The sequence below is a fragment of the Octopus bimaculoides genome, chromosome 10 (assembly GCF_046866305.1).
Source record: "Octopus bimaculoides isolate indiv1 chromosome 10, ASM4686630v1, whole genome shotgun sequence".
Classification (NCBI taxonomy): domain Eukaryota; kingdom Metazoa; phylum Mollusca; class Cephalopoda; order Octopoda; family Octopodidae; genus Octopus; species Octopus bimaculoides.
The window spans coordinates 25,769,846-25,788,496 of NC_142937.1; the positions used below are offsets into that span (position 1 = coordinate 25,769,846).

General features: G+C 36.1%; 1 protein-coding gene across 7 annotated transcripts in view; it reads right to left on the bottom strand.

Annotated features, from left to right (window-relative positions):
* The window catches only part of LOC106880784 (uncharacterized), a 274,817-nt gene that overhangs the window by 187,492 nt on the left and 68,674 nt on the right, over nucleotides 1–18,651 (bottom strand). For 4 of the 7 annotated variants that reach the window (XM_089358464.1, XM_089358463.1, XM_089358467.1 and 1 more), the window contains 2 exons: nucleotides 17,069–17,146; nucleotides 11,006–11,098 (listed from right to left, as the gene is read on the bottom strand). In XM_089358464.1, coding sequence (XP_089214590.1) covers nucleotides 11,006–11,098; nucleotides 17,069–17,146 — 171 coding nt within the window. Of the gene's footprint in view, nucleotides 1–2,687; nucleotides 2,733–11,005; nucleotides 11,099–17,068; nucleotides 17,147–18,651 lie in introns of all 7 variants that reach the window. The other 3 variants (XM_089358466.1, XM_089358465.1, XM_089358462.1) reach the window with 1 other exon arrangement.

Here is an 18,651-nt window from a genome sequence, read left to right on the forward strand (position 1 = left end):
GTTACACCGAAATCTAGTGAACTGATAGTGTACAACATGACACAGAGAAAGTAAACTTAGATACACACTCTCTCTCTCTCTCTCTCTCTCTCTCTCTCTCTCTCTCTCCCTCTCTCTCAGCAGCCATATCATGTTCTGTGTTCTTCTGGTAAAAAGATACCACTTCAAGAGTGAAACACGATATCAACTCAACAGTTCCATTCTTCAAACATCCTCCACACTGAAGATGATGATGTATTAAATCATAATCTCTAGTAATTCCAGCCAATGTTGTAATCAACTAGATTAGCGGAAGGGGTGGGGTGCGGCATATAAAAACAGAAATTACACCCATCAACAGAGGTGTGGGCTTTGGGTAAATCGCGCGCACGCACACACACACACACACTCACTAAGACTTTATTTAGTCTGTTTGGCTTTGTTTTATTATTATTACTATTAGTAGTAGTAATACTACTACTACTAAGATGGTGAGCTGGCAGAATTGTTAGCACATCAGACAAAATGCTTAGTGGCATTTCTTCAAGCTGTTTACGTTCTGGGTTCAAATTCCATCAAAGTCAACTTTACTGTTCTTCTTCTCTGGCTCAATAAAATAAGTACCAGTTAGACACTGGGGTCAATATAATCAACTAGCTCCCTCTCCCAAGATTTCAGACCTTGTGCCTGTAGTAGAAAGAATTAATATTAAAGTGGCAATCCGACAGGATTATCAGTGCATCAAACAAAATGCTTAGTAGCATATCTTCTGGCTCGTTACATTCTGAGTTCAAATTCCACTGAAGTCAACTTTGCCTTCTATTTTTCTGGGGTCGATAAAATGAGTATCATTCAAGTACTGGAGTCAACGTAATTGACTTGTCCCCTTCCGAAATTTCTGGCCTTCTGCCTATAGTAGAAAGGATCATTATTGTTAAAATAGCAGGCTGGCAGAATTATTAGTGCAAGTTCAAATTCCACTGTAGCTGATTTTGCCTTTTATCTTTTTGGAGTTGAAATAAAGTACAAGTACTGACGATGATGTAATTTACTTGATTCCTTGGCCTAGTGCCAAAATTTGAAGCCATTATTATTATTATTATTATTACTATTATTATTGTTGCTGGAACATTCAAGTAGTATCAAATATAATTGTATAAACCACTAAGTTACATGTTCATTACAGAAAATTCTTATCACCACTGAGGGTATTTCTATCTTATGTATGTATAGGTGTATGTGTGCATGTATATGAGTATACACACACATACATATACACACAAAGATGCATTTACATATACAGATAAATGTATACATACCTATATACACATTTACAAAGACATGCAGGCATATACACATATATACATGCACACACACACGCACGCATGCATACATACACATCATATATGCACACACACACATATGCATATACACATATCTTCATATATGTACACACACACAGATACATATATGCATATAAACACATCATATAAGCACATATACAGACACACATATATGCATTTACACACATAAGCACACATACACACACACACACACATATCTTCATATATGCACACATACAACACACACATGCAAATGCACACACAATATACACAAGCACACACACAAGACCCAAGTATAAAGTCCTGAATGTCAATCTTTAGAAAATTCTATCATTTATTTAACCAAAAGGTGGGTTAAAGTGACAGAAAGAGGACGAGATGGAATGTCTGGCTGTATCTAGGGTTGCTGACTGTCTTTCATTTGTCTAGCATTGATAAAATAAGCACCAGGTACTGACTGGTGACGGTGACAGTGATGGGTGGAATGCGTTAATTCAGTCGACAGTCCCCACCCATTTACAAAATGTGTAGCGCTGTACCTGTACAAGAAATTATTTCATGTCTGGGTCATCAAAGTGTAGAAGATACCAAACTGTCACCTTCATGCTATCCCCCAAGGCTGTAAGTGATAATAGCACAAGCATTGAAGTAGATAGAGTGTGTACCACTCAGGGTAACCCATAAGTTTGCAACCCCACACCCCACCCTCCAGGCCGACAAGCCTATACAACAACCCCAAAAGCACGGCTCTTATAAAAGCATTGCCTAAGGCAGATCTCCCCCTTTGGTGTAAGGGTTCCAGCCAGGAATTGAAACCGGGTTGTAGACATATGGTTTGCCAAAAACTTTACTGCCATATTTTGGTGAATAAGAATTGCATTGAATAAAGTTGTACAGATTTATTGCATTGGGTTGGAAGCAGAGTTAAATTTAGAAGGTTGTGTTAAGTTTTCATATTAGAAGAAATAAGTTTGAACAAAGGTAAAAGATCAAAGAATGAGAATTCCTCAAATAAGAATGATCTTCCATATGCAAAGAATTTTTAAAATACTGTTAATAAAAAGTCAAATATATTAGCTGGAAAAAAAAAAAGAAGAACAGCCTAAAACTGTGACATTTTATAGATGTGTGAGAGTTTTTTTTTTAATATAATGCTTAAAATACTTAAAAGGGTGAGAAAATAAAATACGTAGAAAATTGTTTCTTTGCAACAAGATTAAAAACAAGTTAAATAACATTGTGTAGTAAAAGATGTCTGGTTTTAATAGTAAGTACAAATACATTTCAATAAACATATATATATATATATATATATATATATATATATATATATAAGTATGTAATGTAGGCAAAAATTAACCCTACCTGTTTCTCATGAAGCTGGAGTTGTGCAACCAAGCAAGATTTTGCCTTTGAAAAAGCCATATTTTAATAAATAAGTATAATTCCAATGTAGTGCCTTTTCTTTTTTTTTTTTTCCCTCTCTCACACACTTCTTTTCAAAGATAACAATACGTCAACATGTTGATATATAAGTCTGCAGAAATTTTGGATAGGAGTAGCAGAACAAAACCCAACCAACTACCTGCAACACTTTGGTGCTACAGGTGGAGGGAAAACAGAATATAGAATGGGCTATTTTGGTGAGGAACAAACAAGCAACCAGCTACTGACCCCACTGGCAATTCATCCGCAATGAACATGAAAGTTGTGTAAGAAGGTGATATATTATTTTTTTTGCAGTAAACAGAACTTGAAAGAAAGAAAGACAGGTAGAGTGATACATACAAAGAGATGGAGAGAGAGAGAGAGAGAGAGAGAGAGAGAGAGAAAAGCAGGAGGTAATAATTTACAGACAGACAAAAATGCTAGACTTGTTGTTGATGTTGTGGATGTTATTAGTTAGACGTTAACTACCCGTCACATCACATCAACTCCAAGATATTGGTTTTCACCAGAACAACATAGGAATGGTAAGGAAACTAATCAAAGTACAGTGGAATCTTGCACCAAGTTAAAGGTTTATAAATAAATAAGTGACAAAGACGAGGAAGATTTTCATAGAGAGAGAGAGAAAGAGGGAATAAGGCGTAGCAGGTATCATTTACTGAAAGAGAAGAGGATTAAATAACGGCGTGAAGAAGAAATACAAAACCAAAGAAAAAGAATTAATGGAAATGTAAAAGAAAACGAGAAACTGTCGAGTCTGGAGTTTAGATTTTACATTCTTAGAAATACTCTCAAATATAAATTATCTTGATTCCTATCAGGTTAAAAGGGAGGATTAGCTTAATATCAACATTTGTCACTGTTGGAAGATCTGACAAAACCATAAATCAGAAAATATCTAAATCTGCAACAAAGCATCATTTTATTTGTTTCATCACAACTTAGAGTCCAGACTGTCTTTCTACCATTTCTACTATTAAAGTGTTCTATGGACCTACCTTTGCTTTATGAGCTCACTAATGACCGACATACACTAACTTCTTCAGCCCAGCATATGTAATCCAGTTGAATTACCAGATTATATCAGTGGAACCAACTCTATTGAATATATTAGTCTTTGCAACTAACGAGATCTAACCAGGTGATATGATACCATAACCTAATTTAAGTTTATTTTCATTAAAACCAATTGTTCTATGGTTGCCCATTCTCTTTATTTACCAAACTCCACTGACTTACGGGATAATATATTTTACACAAGAAGCATAATATGACATATATTTGGAGAAAGAATCACTAAGTAACCAACAGGGAAAGCACATCTTTAGACTTTCCTATCCATCCCTGAACATAAACTAAACGGATATTACTAGTACCAGTAGCTGTGATAATTATGAAATGTAATTAACAGTACTTAACCCTTTTGATACTAACCTACCCAAGATCACCCTTAGTTCTATGATACAAACTTCTTGTTTTAAAATGATCTAAATTAAAATTTTCCATCAAAATTTCATCTTAATTTATGTTCCAAAACATCAGTCTAACAATAGTCTTTACCACATTCTTTATTATTTTCAAAATTAACTGAAACAAAAACAGTGAATTTCAACAGAAATGTGGTAATGAAAGGGTTAAACAAGCAGGCTATCAACTTCAGAACTGGATTGATCAGGATTTTAGTTATCAAAGGAGGATTTAGTTCATTCAAGCTTTTATTCTTCATCAGTATGCTTGAGACCCCTGCTTTAATTGTACCCAGTAACTACATCTGCATATAGAATTCCTTGTATTTTTTCTTTTTACTTGGACATTACTGTCATGTTTTGAGACTATTGGGTTAAGGATATTTCTTATAGTAACTGTGTGTCTTTCAGTTCAAATTCCAGCAATAATGAGATCAGTGTCACAAATACCTTGTCCTTAATAAAGGTTTCAAAGTTTAGAATGAAAATGAGGAGCTAAGGACTGAGCCTTGTTGAACACCTGCATTATCATCACCATCATTTAGCATCCATTTTCCATGCTGGCATGAGTTGGAAGTCTGACTGGATCCTATGGGTTCAAGGACTACATTATGCACTGGTGTCTGCTCAGACATGGTTTCCACATCAGAATGCTCTTCCTAATGCCAAATACTTTACAGAATGTACTGGGGGCTTTTCCGTGTCATCAGCACTCGTGCAATCGCCATGCAACTTACAAGACTGTAAAACCCAACAAAGGTAGCTTTATGCTAGGAGATGAAGGATTAAAGTATGAAAAAAAAGGGGTTAGAGCAGAACAGGTTTGTTGCTGTAGAGAGGGGCTACTTGGTTACATTTTGGAAGAGAAGATAAAGCTGATTGAGGTGGAGTCCAGAAGAGATAAAATTAGTGGTGATGAGATGAGTAAAGGTATGAGGTGAGTAAAAGTGAGTATCTTCATGCAATGAATTCCTAGTCAAGTTTAGCACATTCATACTTGGTGTAAACAATCCTTGGGATTCATTTATCAACATTTTACCTCCTCGTTCTCAGTTGGACAGTAAAATATAGAACAGCCAGTTGAGCTCTTGTAGAACATAGCAATAGGGCATAGAAATGTCATTTCTATTAGTCAATGAGTTTGGAGGCCACTGAGGGGATTATGCTTCACTAAAGAAGTTTAATAAGGTTGAAACATAACCTGAATTGTCACCATTGGTGACAAAAATCAAGCTCACTTTCCTACACTGCATATTTCTTTTTCTATTTTAGTTGATTGAAATTACAGAAATTCTCTCCCTTGGATGCTCTGAGAATAATTTTCATTAACATAACTTCTCATCAAAGTTATAATTTTAATAAATTAAAAATTATTTTCAGTGCACCATCTCGAGTATGAAAGCTGGTACTTAACCAATAGTACTACCACTTCAATGGTGGTCAAAAGGACTGGTGATACCTTTACCATTTTAATGATTCTAGCAGAGGTTCTCGCAACTTTGTCATACCCTGAACTGTTTTGCCCATCATTTACCCCCTAAACTTTACAGCTAACAATCTAAATAACTCCTAGTCTTCATGGTACTTTTTGTTTGGTAATCTACTCTCATGACACTTCTGTGTATTTGTCAATACAGATACCTTCCTACGACAATGTGTGTGTATGCGTGCATGTGCACATACAAACATACATACGTCCATCCATCCATACAGCCCCATACATTCTGGTTTAACTTGTAGCTTGGCTTCTGGCCAGGTAAACCAGTTATTTCACCTTCTCTCAATGTGTGTGAGAGAGAGAGAGAGAGAGAGAAAGAGAGAGAGAGAGAGAGAGAGGTTCATGATATTTAGAAGTTGAAAGTGATCTAAGATTTTCTTCCATTCCTCCCCTACAACATGTAGAAACAAACAATCTTATGGAAGTTCAGCTTTTCTGTTTTAATGTTACAGTTGCCACAACACTAACCTACATCCCACCACCATTTCTATTGCTACCATCTGTTTAACACTTCTTCAATCATGCATTGAGTTTGAAAGGGCTTCAAAAATCACCCCTCATCCCTCCCTAATATTCTCTCCCCAGGGACACTTCCAGACCCTGAAATTCTGAACATTTCAAGGTCTACCTCCTTTGATAAATTTTTACGCTGCCTTACAGAGCACTACTACAATCTCAATAAATTCTTTCTTCATTTTGTCACTGCCACCCCTCACCCCCCACAACCCATCCATCATCATCCTCAATTCTTTCTAAGTCATCCAATATGCTATATGATTCCAAAATTCTCTTTTATTCCAATCTGTATCCATTACTTACATTGTACATACCATTCCACATTGAACTTGGTTTACTAAAATACTCGATATTAATCTATGTTTATGTAAACACATGCTCACACAAACACAGATTACTATACCACAGACAAGAATCTGGTCTCCATTTGGGGGGAAACAATAAAACAATATAACAGATATATAACTGGAAATAACTTAATGGCAACTACGGTAAACTTGTCATGGCTCTTTCCTATGTTCAAAATAGTTTGCACAGCATTTTGAAAAGTTGCTACACATGAATAATTTTTCAAACTTATATCATCGTAAGATACAACATGTAATCCTTTTATTCTTTTACTGGTTTCAGTCATTTGACTGTGGCCATGCTGGAGCACCGCTTTTAGTCGAACAAATCGACCCGAGGACTCATTCTTTGTAAGCCTAGTACTTATTCTATTGGTCTCTTTTTGCTGAACTGCTAAGTTACGGGAACATAAACACACCAACATCGGCTGTCAAGTGATGGTGGGGGCACAAACACAGACACACATATATATATATAAGACAGGCTTCTTTCAGTTTCCATCTACCAAATCCACTCACAAGGCTTTGGTTGGCCCAAGACTATAGTAGAAGACACTTGCCCAAGGTGCCATACAGTAGGACTGAACCCAGGACCATGTGGTTTGGAAGCAACCTCCTTACCACAAGCCATGCCTGTGAAAAATTATTCACTAATAATTTATTATTCTTAAATAGAATAGGTGCAGGTGTGGCTCTGTGAGGTAAGAAGTTTGCTTCTCAACCACACAGTTTCAGGTTCAGTCTCACTATGTGGCACCTTGGGCAAAGTGTCTTCTATTAAAGCTCCAATCAACTGGAGCCCTGTAAGTAGATTTGGTAGAATCAGAGAGAAACCCTTCTCTCTCTGCGTGCGTGCGTGCGTGCGTGCGTGTGTTCAGTCTTGTGCGCACTCACGTGTAAGTGCATGTCTCTTAGCCTTTGCCTCACACAATAACTGTGAATGAGTGACACTGCTACACAGGCAGTGGCATTCATTTCCAACCTTCCATAGGAACATGTCTGATCATGAGAAATATTATCTTGGTTGGAAATAAGTGAGGGTTAGTGATAAGGAATGGCATTGGGAAATCTGCCTCAGGGGATTCCATCTAACCCACCCGAGCATAGAAATGTGGCCATTAAAAGGGTGAGGATGATTCTAGCAGTCTCTCTTCACTTGTGCCCAGTTTATAGATAAGCTATACATGTACCACTTCTATTCCATCAGCTACTGCAATAGTTCTTCACAGATACAAAACACTATCCGACTATTCTAAATTATCAAGCTGCTGCACCTACAAGATCTGCTGTTGACCCTGCTGGGATTCTCATCTAATCATTCTACATTAAAAACATGCCACCCATCCCTTTCTTCTTGAGGAATTTTGTGATTTGGAACAGCCTGACTGAGGATGAATGCATTCCGAACTGAAGTCAGCTGAAAATGTCAACTGTACCAAACAAACCTATTCTTTTCTTAACATTTGTTTATACATGGGAACAGCCAATGAAATTAACTCCTTACTGCACACCAAAAGGATCTACAAAATCTAGGGCCCCACTACCACCACCACCTTTTTTTTATATCTAACCTTTTTGTTACCATATTTCTGCTGGAAAACACTACCTTTGTTTCAATTAATTTGGAACTAATGAAGGAAGAATTTAGTAAAACAACTCATTATTAAGCTGGTGTTTGCAATGTAAATTAAAATAGAATTTTTATGGAAGGTTTTAATTTAAATCAATTTAAAACAGGAATTTGTATCATAGAACCAGCAGCAATTTCAGTCAGTCTGCTTTAATATAAAATTTGTTTGAATATAACATCTAAGTAAATGTAATTTGAAAGATTACATTAAATGAAATTAAAACATACAGAGTAAAAGAATTTATTAAGGAAACTGTACATATAAAAAAGGAAGTCACACCAAACAACCCAAACTAATATTTATCAACAACTTGTTCTTAGAAACAAAATTGCCCTTACCAAATCTTCATTCATAGAAACCCTTAACCCCTTTATTACCATATTTCTGTTGAAATACTCTACCATTGTTTGAATTAATTTTGAAAATAATTAGAATTTAGTAAAATAATTGTCATTCTTTTTTCTGGTGTTTGGAACCTAAATTAACAAAGTTTGAATGAATGATAGAACCACAAGGCAGCTTCAAAATGGTTTGTATTACTGCAAAACAAGAAATGTGTTTCATAGAGCCAGGGCAGTCATGGGTGGGTTGGTATCAAAAGAATTAAAATACACAAGAAGTCACTCTGTACACCCACATGGTTACATCATTTGTACAAGATTCAATTTCTGTCTCCTTACGTTTCTGTTTTTTTTATATGAATTACTCTATTTATGAATACTTTCTTTGGTTTAGGTAATTTTAGAATATTAACCAGTTCTTTATTTTTATATCTATCCATTTTATATCTTTTATTTTTTCCCCCCATCAGACAAAATGATTTTGTTGTGAGAATCAAGAAGATTCTTAAAAAAAACACACAGGTGTCCATCCTTATGTACACATTTACAGCTGTAACACTCCAAATACACAAACACACCTTTCTTTCTCTTAATAATGATAATAAAGCATAGATTAATATTATACCCTCATCACAACCCAATAATAATATTATCCTTCTCCTCCCCCTCCACCTTATCATTAGTCCCATCATTATCCCACCACCATCAACTTCCTCCTCCTTCTCCTCCTCCTCTTTATCTTCTGTATCCCAGACATTAAAATGTCTGCTTCACTAGTAATAACTGCTCTACATCAATATCTAAATCTGTTGCTGTGATTTAACAGTTAATGAAGTCAGACAGTACAAAAAAAAAAATAACAAAATACAACACAAGAAAGTTCCAGAAGAAATGTTCCAAAAAACAAAAAGAACAACTCTGAGGGCAAGATAGAGAAGAAGAAGAAGAAGAAGAAGAAAGAATGAACACAGACACATTGGAAGGAAGAAATGAACAAAAATTCACATCTATAGGTGGGGTGGTGATGGTGACAGCAGTGGTGGTTCTCCATCATTCAACAATGAGGATTCACTTGTTTGATCTACTGAATTACCTGCCCCTAAATTAAAACATAAGTGGCTGAGTATTCCACAGACCTGTACCTTTCATGTAATTCTCAGATAGAATCCGTTTGATGCAGTGTGTGTCTAACATAGCTGTACCTTTTAAATTACAGATATACAATAATCCCTTGCCATATTGCAGTTTATTATTTAAGCTTATATTGATTCTTCTGTGGAGTTGTTTTGCATTTATAATAAAAAAAATATATACAAATTATAAAAATAATTTTTAAAAATATACAGTACAGTACTGTTTCTACTTCGAAGATTTTCACCCATCGCAGGGGTTTTTGGATCATAACACCAGCAATAGTCGAAGGATTACTGTAACCCACTTGATGGGCTTCTGCACAGTTTCCTATTTCTTTACTGCCCACAAGGGGCTACACACAGAGGGGACAAATGGATTAAGTCGATTATATCGACCCCAGTGCGTAACTGGTACTTATTTAATCGACCTTGAAAGGATGAAAGGCAAAGTCAACCTCAGCGGAATTTGAACTCAGAACCTCATGGTTGCAATGCAAACTTCTTAACCATTCAGCCATATTGCACCTGCGCACATCCCTGAATGACATATTTGTTTGAAACTTCACTTGAAAGATTTATTTGGTTGCTATTCTGACTCTCTCACTTGTGTATATTCTAATAACAAGGAACTTAGTGTGTGCATGTATGTATGTAAGCAAGCATACATACATAGTGTGGTTGATAGCCATATATTCTTCTTTGCTGGCTGTTAATGTTAGATAGGTTGTGTGTAGACATTGACCACACCTAAGTTTGAATGTTCAAATACTTAATCCACATCATTATATTTACAAATGTACATCTCATAAATTAATGGAATAACATTCAACGAACATAATGGTTAGGGGGTTTCTGTAACACAACTTGCTAGATAATATTATGAAAATAGTGCAAGGAATTTAATTCACTACCTATAATTATAATTAATGCTTTTTACCCAATACTCCAGTTTAAAGTTGGGGTCATTTGTTGAGTATGACATTAGCATGTTACATAAGAAAAGTGAAAGTAGAGAGAGGGGGGAGGGGGAGGGGGAGAGGGGGAGAGATTGGGGAGAAGGGGAGGGGGAGAGAGAGAGAGATCAACTCACAGTAACAAGAGGTTCCCCTAGATGGCTTAGCAAACCCACACCCATGTGACAATTTTCTTTTTAGGAAAAGTAGTAAAATATGACAGAACAATAATGTGAGAAGATAGCAACACTGGGGAGGGGGGAAAGCTGTAAAATAAAATATAATGGAAAAAATAGATCTTGCTTCAGAGATTCAAATCTTACAATGTAAATAAAGAAAAAGTACTTACTTGGAAATGTAGAATAATAGTCCATATTAGTCCTAGAGTTAATTTAGGGTTTCCATCAACTATTTCATCAGCTCGAATATTTACAAGTTTGATCTGAAATGAATAGAGTATAAAAGATTTAAATTATAAGAGCAAAGAAAAGGGAGGGACATATATACATGTACAGTAGTACCTCATTTTACGAGGACCCGCTTTGTGAGACCCTGGATTTATGAGTTTTATTTTCTGTTTAATGTGTTTTCGCTTTATGGGCATTCTCCAGGAATGAATAAACTCGTATATCGAGGCATTACTGTATTTATATATAAGTTCTACATACATCTACAGATGCAATATTTGGTCACATCATCAGCATTGTATCCTAGGGTTACTGGGTGTTTCAGCTCTTACAACATACACCTCCATTTAGGTGACTCAGCCTTAGGCCTGTGTCCAAGTGAAATTCTGCTGACTCCACTGATTATGACTATTCAACCAGAGCCATTTGGAAGCTTTCTTGGCCTCCTCTACATTATTCTTGATGATTTGTTTGTACATTCCTGTAATGCCCAGGAATTCATAGGTGTTCACTCTGGAAATTACCTGTGAACCCTTAATTGGCAAACACTTGTGTCCCTACATATCACACACACATACACATGATGGGCTTCTTTCAGTTCCTCTTCCAAATCCACTCACAAGGCTTTAGTCAGCCTGAAGTTTAATAGAAGATACTTGCCCAAGATGTCATGCAGTGGGACTGAACCTCAAACTTTGTACTTGGGAAGCAAATTTACATAATTACATGTGTGTGTGGGGGGGGGGGGGGTTCAAACAGCAGTTTGAAACCACACCACTTCTATTTGTGAAGTAAAGAAACTTTAGTGAGACATAAAAGGGAGACAACCTTAATGCTGCTACACAGCCACCACCAGATTTTAACTTCTTCAATTCTCCTTCAGATGTATTGACATCAACAATGCAGGATCCAGTCTGATACAGGGAGTGAAAAGGAAAACTATACTCATGGCTCTAGCCATCAACTAGGATTACTAGCTTTTTGAATGAGGTTGGGTCCATATTGTTGTGATTTTGGAAAAGGGCCAGAGATTTCTAGTAGGGATATGTCATTCATAACCAAGACAGAGACCTCTTCAGCATACCTCATTTTTTCCAGGATGTCCAAGATATTATCAACAACACCAACAGGTTGATGAAGGACCACTGTTGAGCAACTTGCGCTGCAGAGTTCACTATCAGACATGGTGCAAGAAGACACCAGATACATAATGTCATACACAACAAAGAAGGATTGGTCAAACCCAGCAAGGTCTGAGACAACCATGTAATCATGTGATCCCCCACCATCATCACACACATCATGTGGTCTATTAACTGTTCTCATTTGAATCCTCTGAACTGCAGCATCTATAGTAGTGATGTGGGAGGTGTATGGGTCAGCAGTCTTACATTGCAGAGGACTGGTTGGGATTTGTTGTCTTGGACGTAGTAGACAGCTTTGACAAGAAATAAGGGAAGGGGTATCTGATCTAGTCATCATTGGAGCTGGCAAATTCACTCACAAGGCTTTGGTCAGCTCAAGGCTATAAGAGGCACTTGCCCAAGGTATTACGTAGTGGAACTGAATCCCCAAGCAGCCATGCCTACAATAACATTATATATATATATATATATATATATATATATATATGAAGAATAATAATAAATGGAGCAAAACACATATAAACAAAAGTTCCTTTAATTCCTACATATCTTTCAAAATATATGTGCACTCTACTCCAAATATATGTGCAATTCCAGCACCTCTTACTTCTTTGGAGTAGAGTGCACATATATTTTGAAACATATTTAGGAATTAAAGGAACTTTTGTTTATATGCGTTTTGCTCCATTTATTATTATTATTCAAATCTACTCAAAATGCATCACTTTAACTTGGTATTTCTACCTATAAAACGGGTGTGATATCCTGTTTTTTTTTTTGTGTGATTTTGCTACCCATGGTAACTCTTAACATATTTACATTGTCAAGGTTTTTTTTAAACCGAGATAATACTAATATATACATAAATTAATATATATATATAAAACATACATTAACATATATATCCTGGGAGGACAGATTCAATATTTCTCACAGCTGAAGAAAAGCAAATATCAAGACTGTCAACAAGGCACTTGTCCTTATTCCCTATTGAAGTTGATTGTCATGGCTTTCGAGCTATAAATGTGTGCTATTTTCTGCAGAAGGCTGGTCTGGAACCCAGCTAACTGAAGAAAGCCAGCAAGGAAGTAGGCATGGCAGTTGAAACCAGCTCAAAGTGGGTGTAGTTGACAAAAGATTGCAAGTGAAACTCTTTTGCAGGCGAAAACCAAGTCAGTCAACACTGTCCCACTGAGGCAGAGTATACAGGCTCAGGTGTGAAACACTTGTGATCCTGAGATATTTGCTTGTGATACACAAGGATTTTTGACATAGTGGTTGATTTAGAGAAACTTGCAAATCCTCTGAATAGCTCCTACAGTTTCTGCAAGGAACAAACGATTTATTTCATCTATCATTTATTACTTTCTATATAAATAAATAATTTATAAATGGAGTAAATAAAGAGAATGCAATGCATCCAATAGAGTTTATTCATTCAGTTAAATCTGAGGTTTCTCACTATTGTTACCATCGGCACAACATTTTCTCTTAGCACAGTGACTAGTAAAAGGGAGAAATATGAAGCAGAGAGTAGTGCTGGAGGGGAAGACTTAGATTCAAAATATATGTGAATAGGTTTGTGAAGAAACACATACGTATATGCAAACGTGTATGTATATGTATATATATATATATGCATGTTCATATGTATGCAGTGAAAAAAATGAGTGAGTGTTTATATATATATTGTTTTTGTAGGCTCTATTTCTACTTTTCTCCCTACATACATAAATTAGTTCACTATTCTCACCACACACATACATACGTAACAGAGAGGGGGGGGGGGGGGGGGGGATATAAGGAAATTTCTAAAGGTGAATTTAGATGTCAACACGAATTATTTACCATTTCCTAGAATGAACAAAAGAACAGAAGAGTCAAAAATTAATGGAGCAGTATCAGTGGAATCAGTCACAGACATTTCACCATTTCTCAGTGTGCTGAGATTTGATGCCAAATGTTGCAGGTGATGACGGGTTATTCTTCTCTGCATTGATTCTGACCTTTGCAACTAGCATCAGGTGTGAGGGGGGGGGGGGGGGGAAGGCATTGCCTGTATGACTCATCGAAGGTGTGCTGGGTTTGATGACTCATCAATAATATACACACTCATGCAGGTACCTACATAATATACACAAACATATATACTGATATACATACACACTGATGTATGTGCTAACGTTAATTTCAAATTGTGGCACAAGGCCAGCAATTTCGGGGGGGGGGGGGGGCTCAATTACATCAACCCCAATGCACAGGTGGAACTTATCTTATCAGCCCCGAAAGGCTGAATGGCAAAAATTCAGCAAAATATATACATACTAATGTATGTAATATACACACAGATGCGAGTAATAATGTACACACTGACATATGTATACTAATATACACCTAAGTATGCACACTGAAATTATTGTTTCTTCTGATATATATACTGATGTATGTACAAATAATATACACAACTAACATATGTAATTAATATACACTCCAACACTGTTTCAGCTTATGTATTTATATACACACATACATACATACATACACAGATATACACATGTATGTGCTAGTATACACATAATGCTTGTTGTTTCTATTGTGTTTCAGAGGTGTGTGTATATATGTAGTCATGCAGACAATTTGTTGTCTAGAAAGAAAAAGGTTGTAAGGGATACACATACACAGTATTTCACTGTATACATACATGTGAACATGCATGTATGTACATAAGCGTGTATATACATATGTGTGTGTGTGCATGTATGCAGTGCAATAATATATTAAGTACATAGTGTGTAATTACAGAGAAAAAAAAACAAACTAAGAGGTTAAAATAGCACCATGCGTATAAAAGGGGAAGAGAGGAAAGTAAAGGATGAAGGGGAGAGAAAGAGAGAGACAAAGAGGGAGGGAGGAAGAAAGAAGAGACAAGAAGAGGTGAGAGAAAAGGAAGGAAAAATATGAGGGAGAGATGAAAGGGGAGGAGAAAAGGGGAGACAAGGAGGGAAACAGGCAGAAGAGAGGCTGTAGACTATGTGTAAGTTTATCAGGAAGCAGAACTGGGTTGCAAAGCAAACTTCTTGACTATTTGGCCATTTGTATCAACATGTCCTGGGTATGACGTTCCAGTTCTGGAGAGCATGAAGTCACCCCATGATTACCATCACTCCCAGGTCCATTCTGACCTGGATCAATAATACCTGTCAATGGATTAATTCAGTGGTTTTCAACTATTTTTTTTTTATCTAAGGATTCCTGTGATTCCTATTTCATTCTGGTGGACTTGATACTTAAAAACTAGTTTTATAGAGACTTCTTTTGAAATTCTTATTTTTCTGAAAGAAACCTAGCAGTTTCTTGCAATACGTACAAAATGTTTCATGAACCCTTAAAATACTACAGTAGACCCAATTTACTATTTTGCTTGTGTGGATCCAAAAAATCTTATATGGACTGCAAGGGGGCATATGAACCCCAGTTGAGAACCGCTGGTTAAATAGACTGAGGTAAGGGTAGATTGAGCTCCTTAGCAATCAATATAGGCAAAGAAGAACTCCAAAATTAATGCCCTCTTCCGAAGTGCCCTAAGCCTGCAAGGAAGAATATGGCTGATGAAACTAATATGAGGTACGTCCAATAACATAGGTTCATACCATGGAGGCAACTATCTCATGTTGTTGTGCATTCTGCTGCATGTGGAGGTGTAGGGAAATTATGATGATCAACATAGATATTTGTACACTTTATCTAATCTTTACTCTTTTCCATACCAATGCACCTGAGGCAGGGCCGGGTTCAGACCCATAGAGGCCCTAAGCACTTAAAAGATTTTGGTGCCCTCAGGTATATGTAAATAATTCAAAATGTAAATGATAATAAACCATAAAACAAATTTTCATTATCCAAAATGAAACAAAACTCACAGTAAGATGGAAAATAATGTTTATTTTTGCATGCTTCTATCCTATTTATATTTGAAAAGTTTTCTTTTTTTTTTATTGCAAAGTGTTCAATGACATTGTTAAAATTAATTTTATGTAAAACTTATGCTTCTATACGTAGTAGAGATAAGGTATTATAAATATTATTTTAGCAAGTTTAAAGTGATTTCTTTTGTGCCGTAAACCATTTTCATTTCCATGGTGCCCCTGTCCCTTAATGCCCTAAGCACGTGCTTATTTTGCTTAATGGGTTAATCCAGTGCTGACCCAAGGACAGACTCAGTTCTATGAAGCAAGATTCCGCTTTTAAAGTGATCTAAATTAAAATCTCCCATCAAAATTTCATGTTAATTTAGGTTTCAAACACCTTTTTAACAATGACAAATTTATTTAACCAACATTCTTTATTATTTTCAAAAATTATTTGAAACAAAGGTAGAGTCTTTCAAAAGAAATATGGTAAGAAAAAGGTTAAAGAAATTTAGCATAACACATTAGATAACAAATCTGGTTCTTAGACTCAGACGTACAACCTGTCAGAAGAGGCTTCTACACGCTTTACATCGAACCAATTCAACTCACAAGGTTTGGGTTCAATCCAAGACAAGAGTAGAAAGGTAGAAGATGTCTACTCAAGGCACCATGCTGTACGATCAAATCAAGAACCTCCTGATAAAGTGAAATTCTTAATCAGACATGTGCCATATTTTACACACTCTCTCTCTCTCTCTCTCTCTCTCTCTCTCTCTCTCTCTCTCTCTCTGAAGTCCCTAAATGTTTACTGCCAAAGGAATTTAGATTAAATAGAAAAGGTTTTTTTTTTAATTACCCTAAGCTAATGAAAACAAAAACAAACAAGCCAAAAAAACTGCTAGATGGTATGCAAAGTTTAATTCCAGAAATAGATTGACTGCCAACTTACCCCTTTATACCGTAAAAAATCCAGTGATATCTGAACATTTTGCATTTTGTGAAAACGCATGTGTCCTCTTTCTCTCGGCTGTAGGTAAAAAGATTTTTAAATACTTCATATATGACATACATACAATATATATATATATTTATACAGATATATGTTAATCAATGAAAGAACATTAATGAGAAACAAGGAAGGGAGACAACTCAGAAAAATTTAATAAAGTATAAAATAAAATATACTGGAACTGAATTCTTTCATTTGACTTAGAGACAGGTTTAGTCTCTGAGCACTCGTCATCATTATTATTATTATTGTTGTTATGGAAAGTGTGTGAAATGTATCCCTGTAGTTATAGGTGCATTAGGAACAATCCCTAAAGATTTGAACAGATGGATAGAGGAAATAGGCATAAAACCTAGTTTAGTGCAGCTCCAGAAACCAATATTATTAGGGACAGCTAGGATAGTTAGGAAGGTTCTTGGCAACCAAGATTATTAGTTGTAGTCTGATGTTAGGAATTTTTTTCCAACAGTCTAATCTGTTGTGCGTAAATGAAATAATAATAATAATAGATAAGGCATATTACAGAGATATTTTTTATCTTTTACTAACAGAATTGCACATGTGTTTGCACTGAACCAGCCAATCAGCATTGGCTTACTTAACCATTCAAATGGTAGTGATTTGAACACCACCATCCCCAACAACAACGACAAACTTTACATAAACCTTTTCCTATGTTGTTCTAGTTGTTTTTTTTTTTTTCTTTCAATGCCAAAGGAAGTAGAGTGGCTAAACATGTTGAAGAGAATCCCTCACTGCAAATAGACAGTCTGCACTTAATTATGTTAATTATAGGTGCAAGCATAGCCGTGTGCTTAAGAAGTTTGTTTCCTGACCACATGGCATCATGAGTGCTTCTAATATAGCCCTAGGCTAACCAAAGCCTTCTGAGTAGATTTGGAAGACAAACTGAAAGAAGCCCACTATACACATATATACATACATATGCCACTCTCCTTCACACTCCCATGAACTAACTAATCCATGCTACTGTCCTCACATCCACCTTCCTGTCACTTGATGTTAAGCCTTGACATTGTCACCACCATCTCTTTTCTCCAACTGGGATAACCATATATCTCTCTGACAGCCTAACACTTATTCCTGTCCCTCTATCATACTTTCATTTCTCATCGTCTAGCATAAAGCCACTTCCCTCAATATTACTACTCCCTATCTCAGTTGGGAAATCTTTTCTAGTGAGTTACTTGGTGATCTTACCAGCACCATAGAAACAAAGTATCCAGTACACTCTGTAAAGTAGATGACATAGGAAAGGAATCCAGTATAGAAACTCTGCTAAAGAAGACACTGGAGTTTGGTGCAGTCTTCTGACTAGCCAGTCCCTGTTGAACTGTCCAACCCAAACCAGCATAGAAAACAAACATTAAATGATTATAATATACATGTGTGTGTGTTTGTATGTTTGTGCCTTTGAAACTGGATATCACTTGAGAGTTGTAAACAAGTGCCACTGTTAAACAAACAGTCCCTTGTTTCTAGTCTTCCATAAAAACATGCCA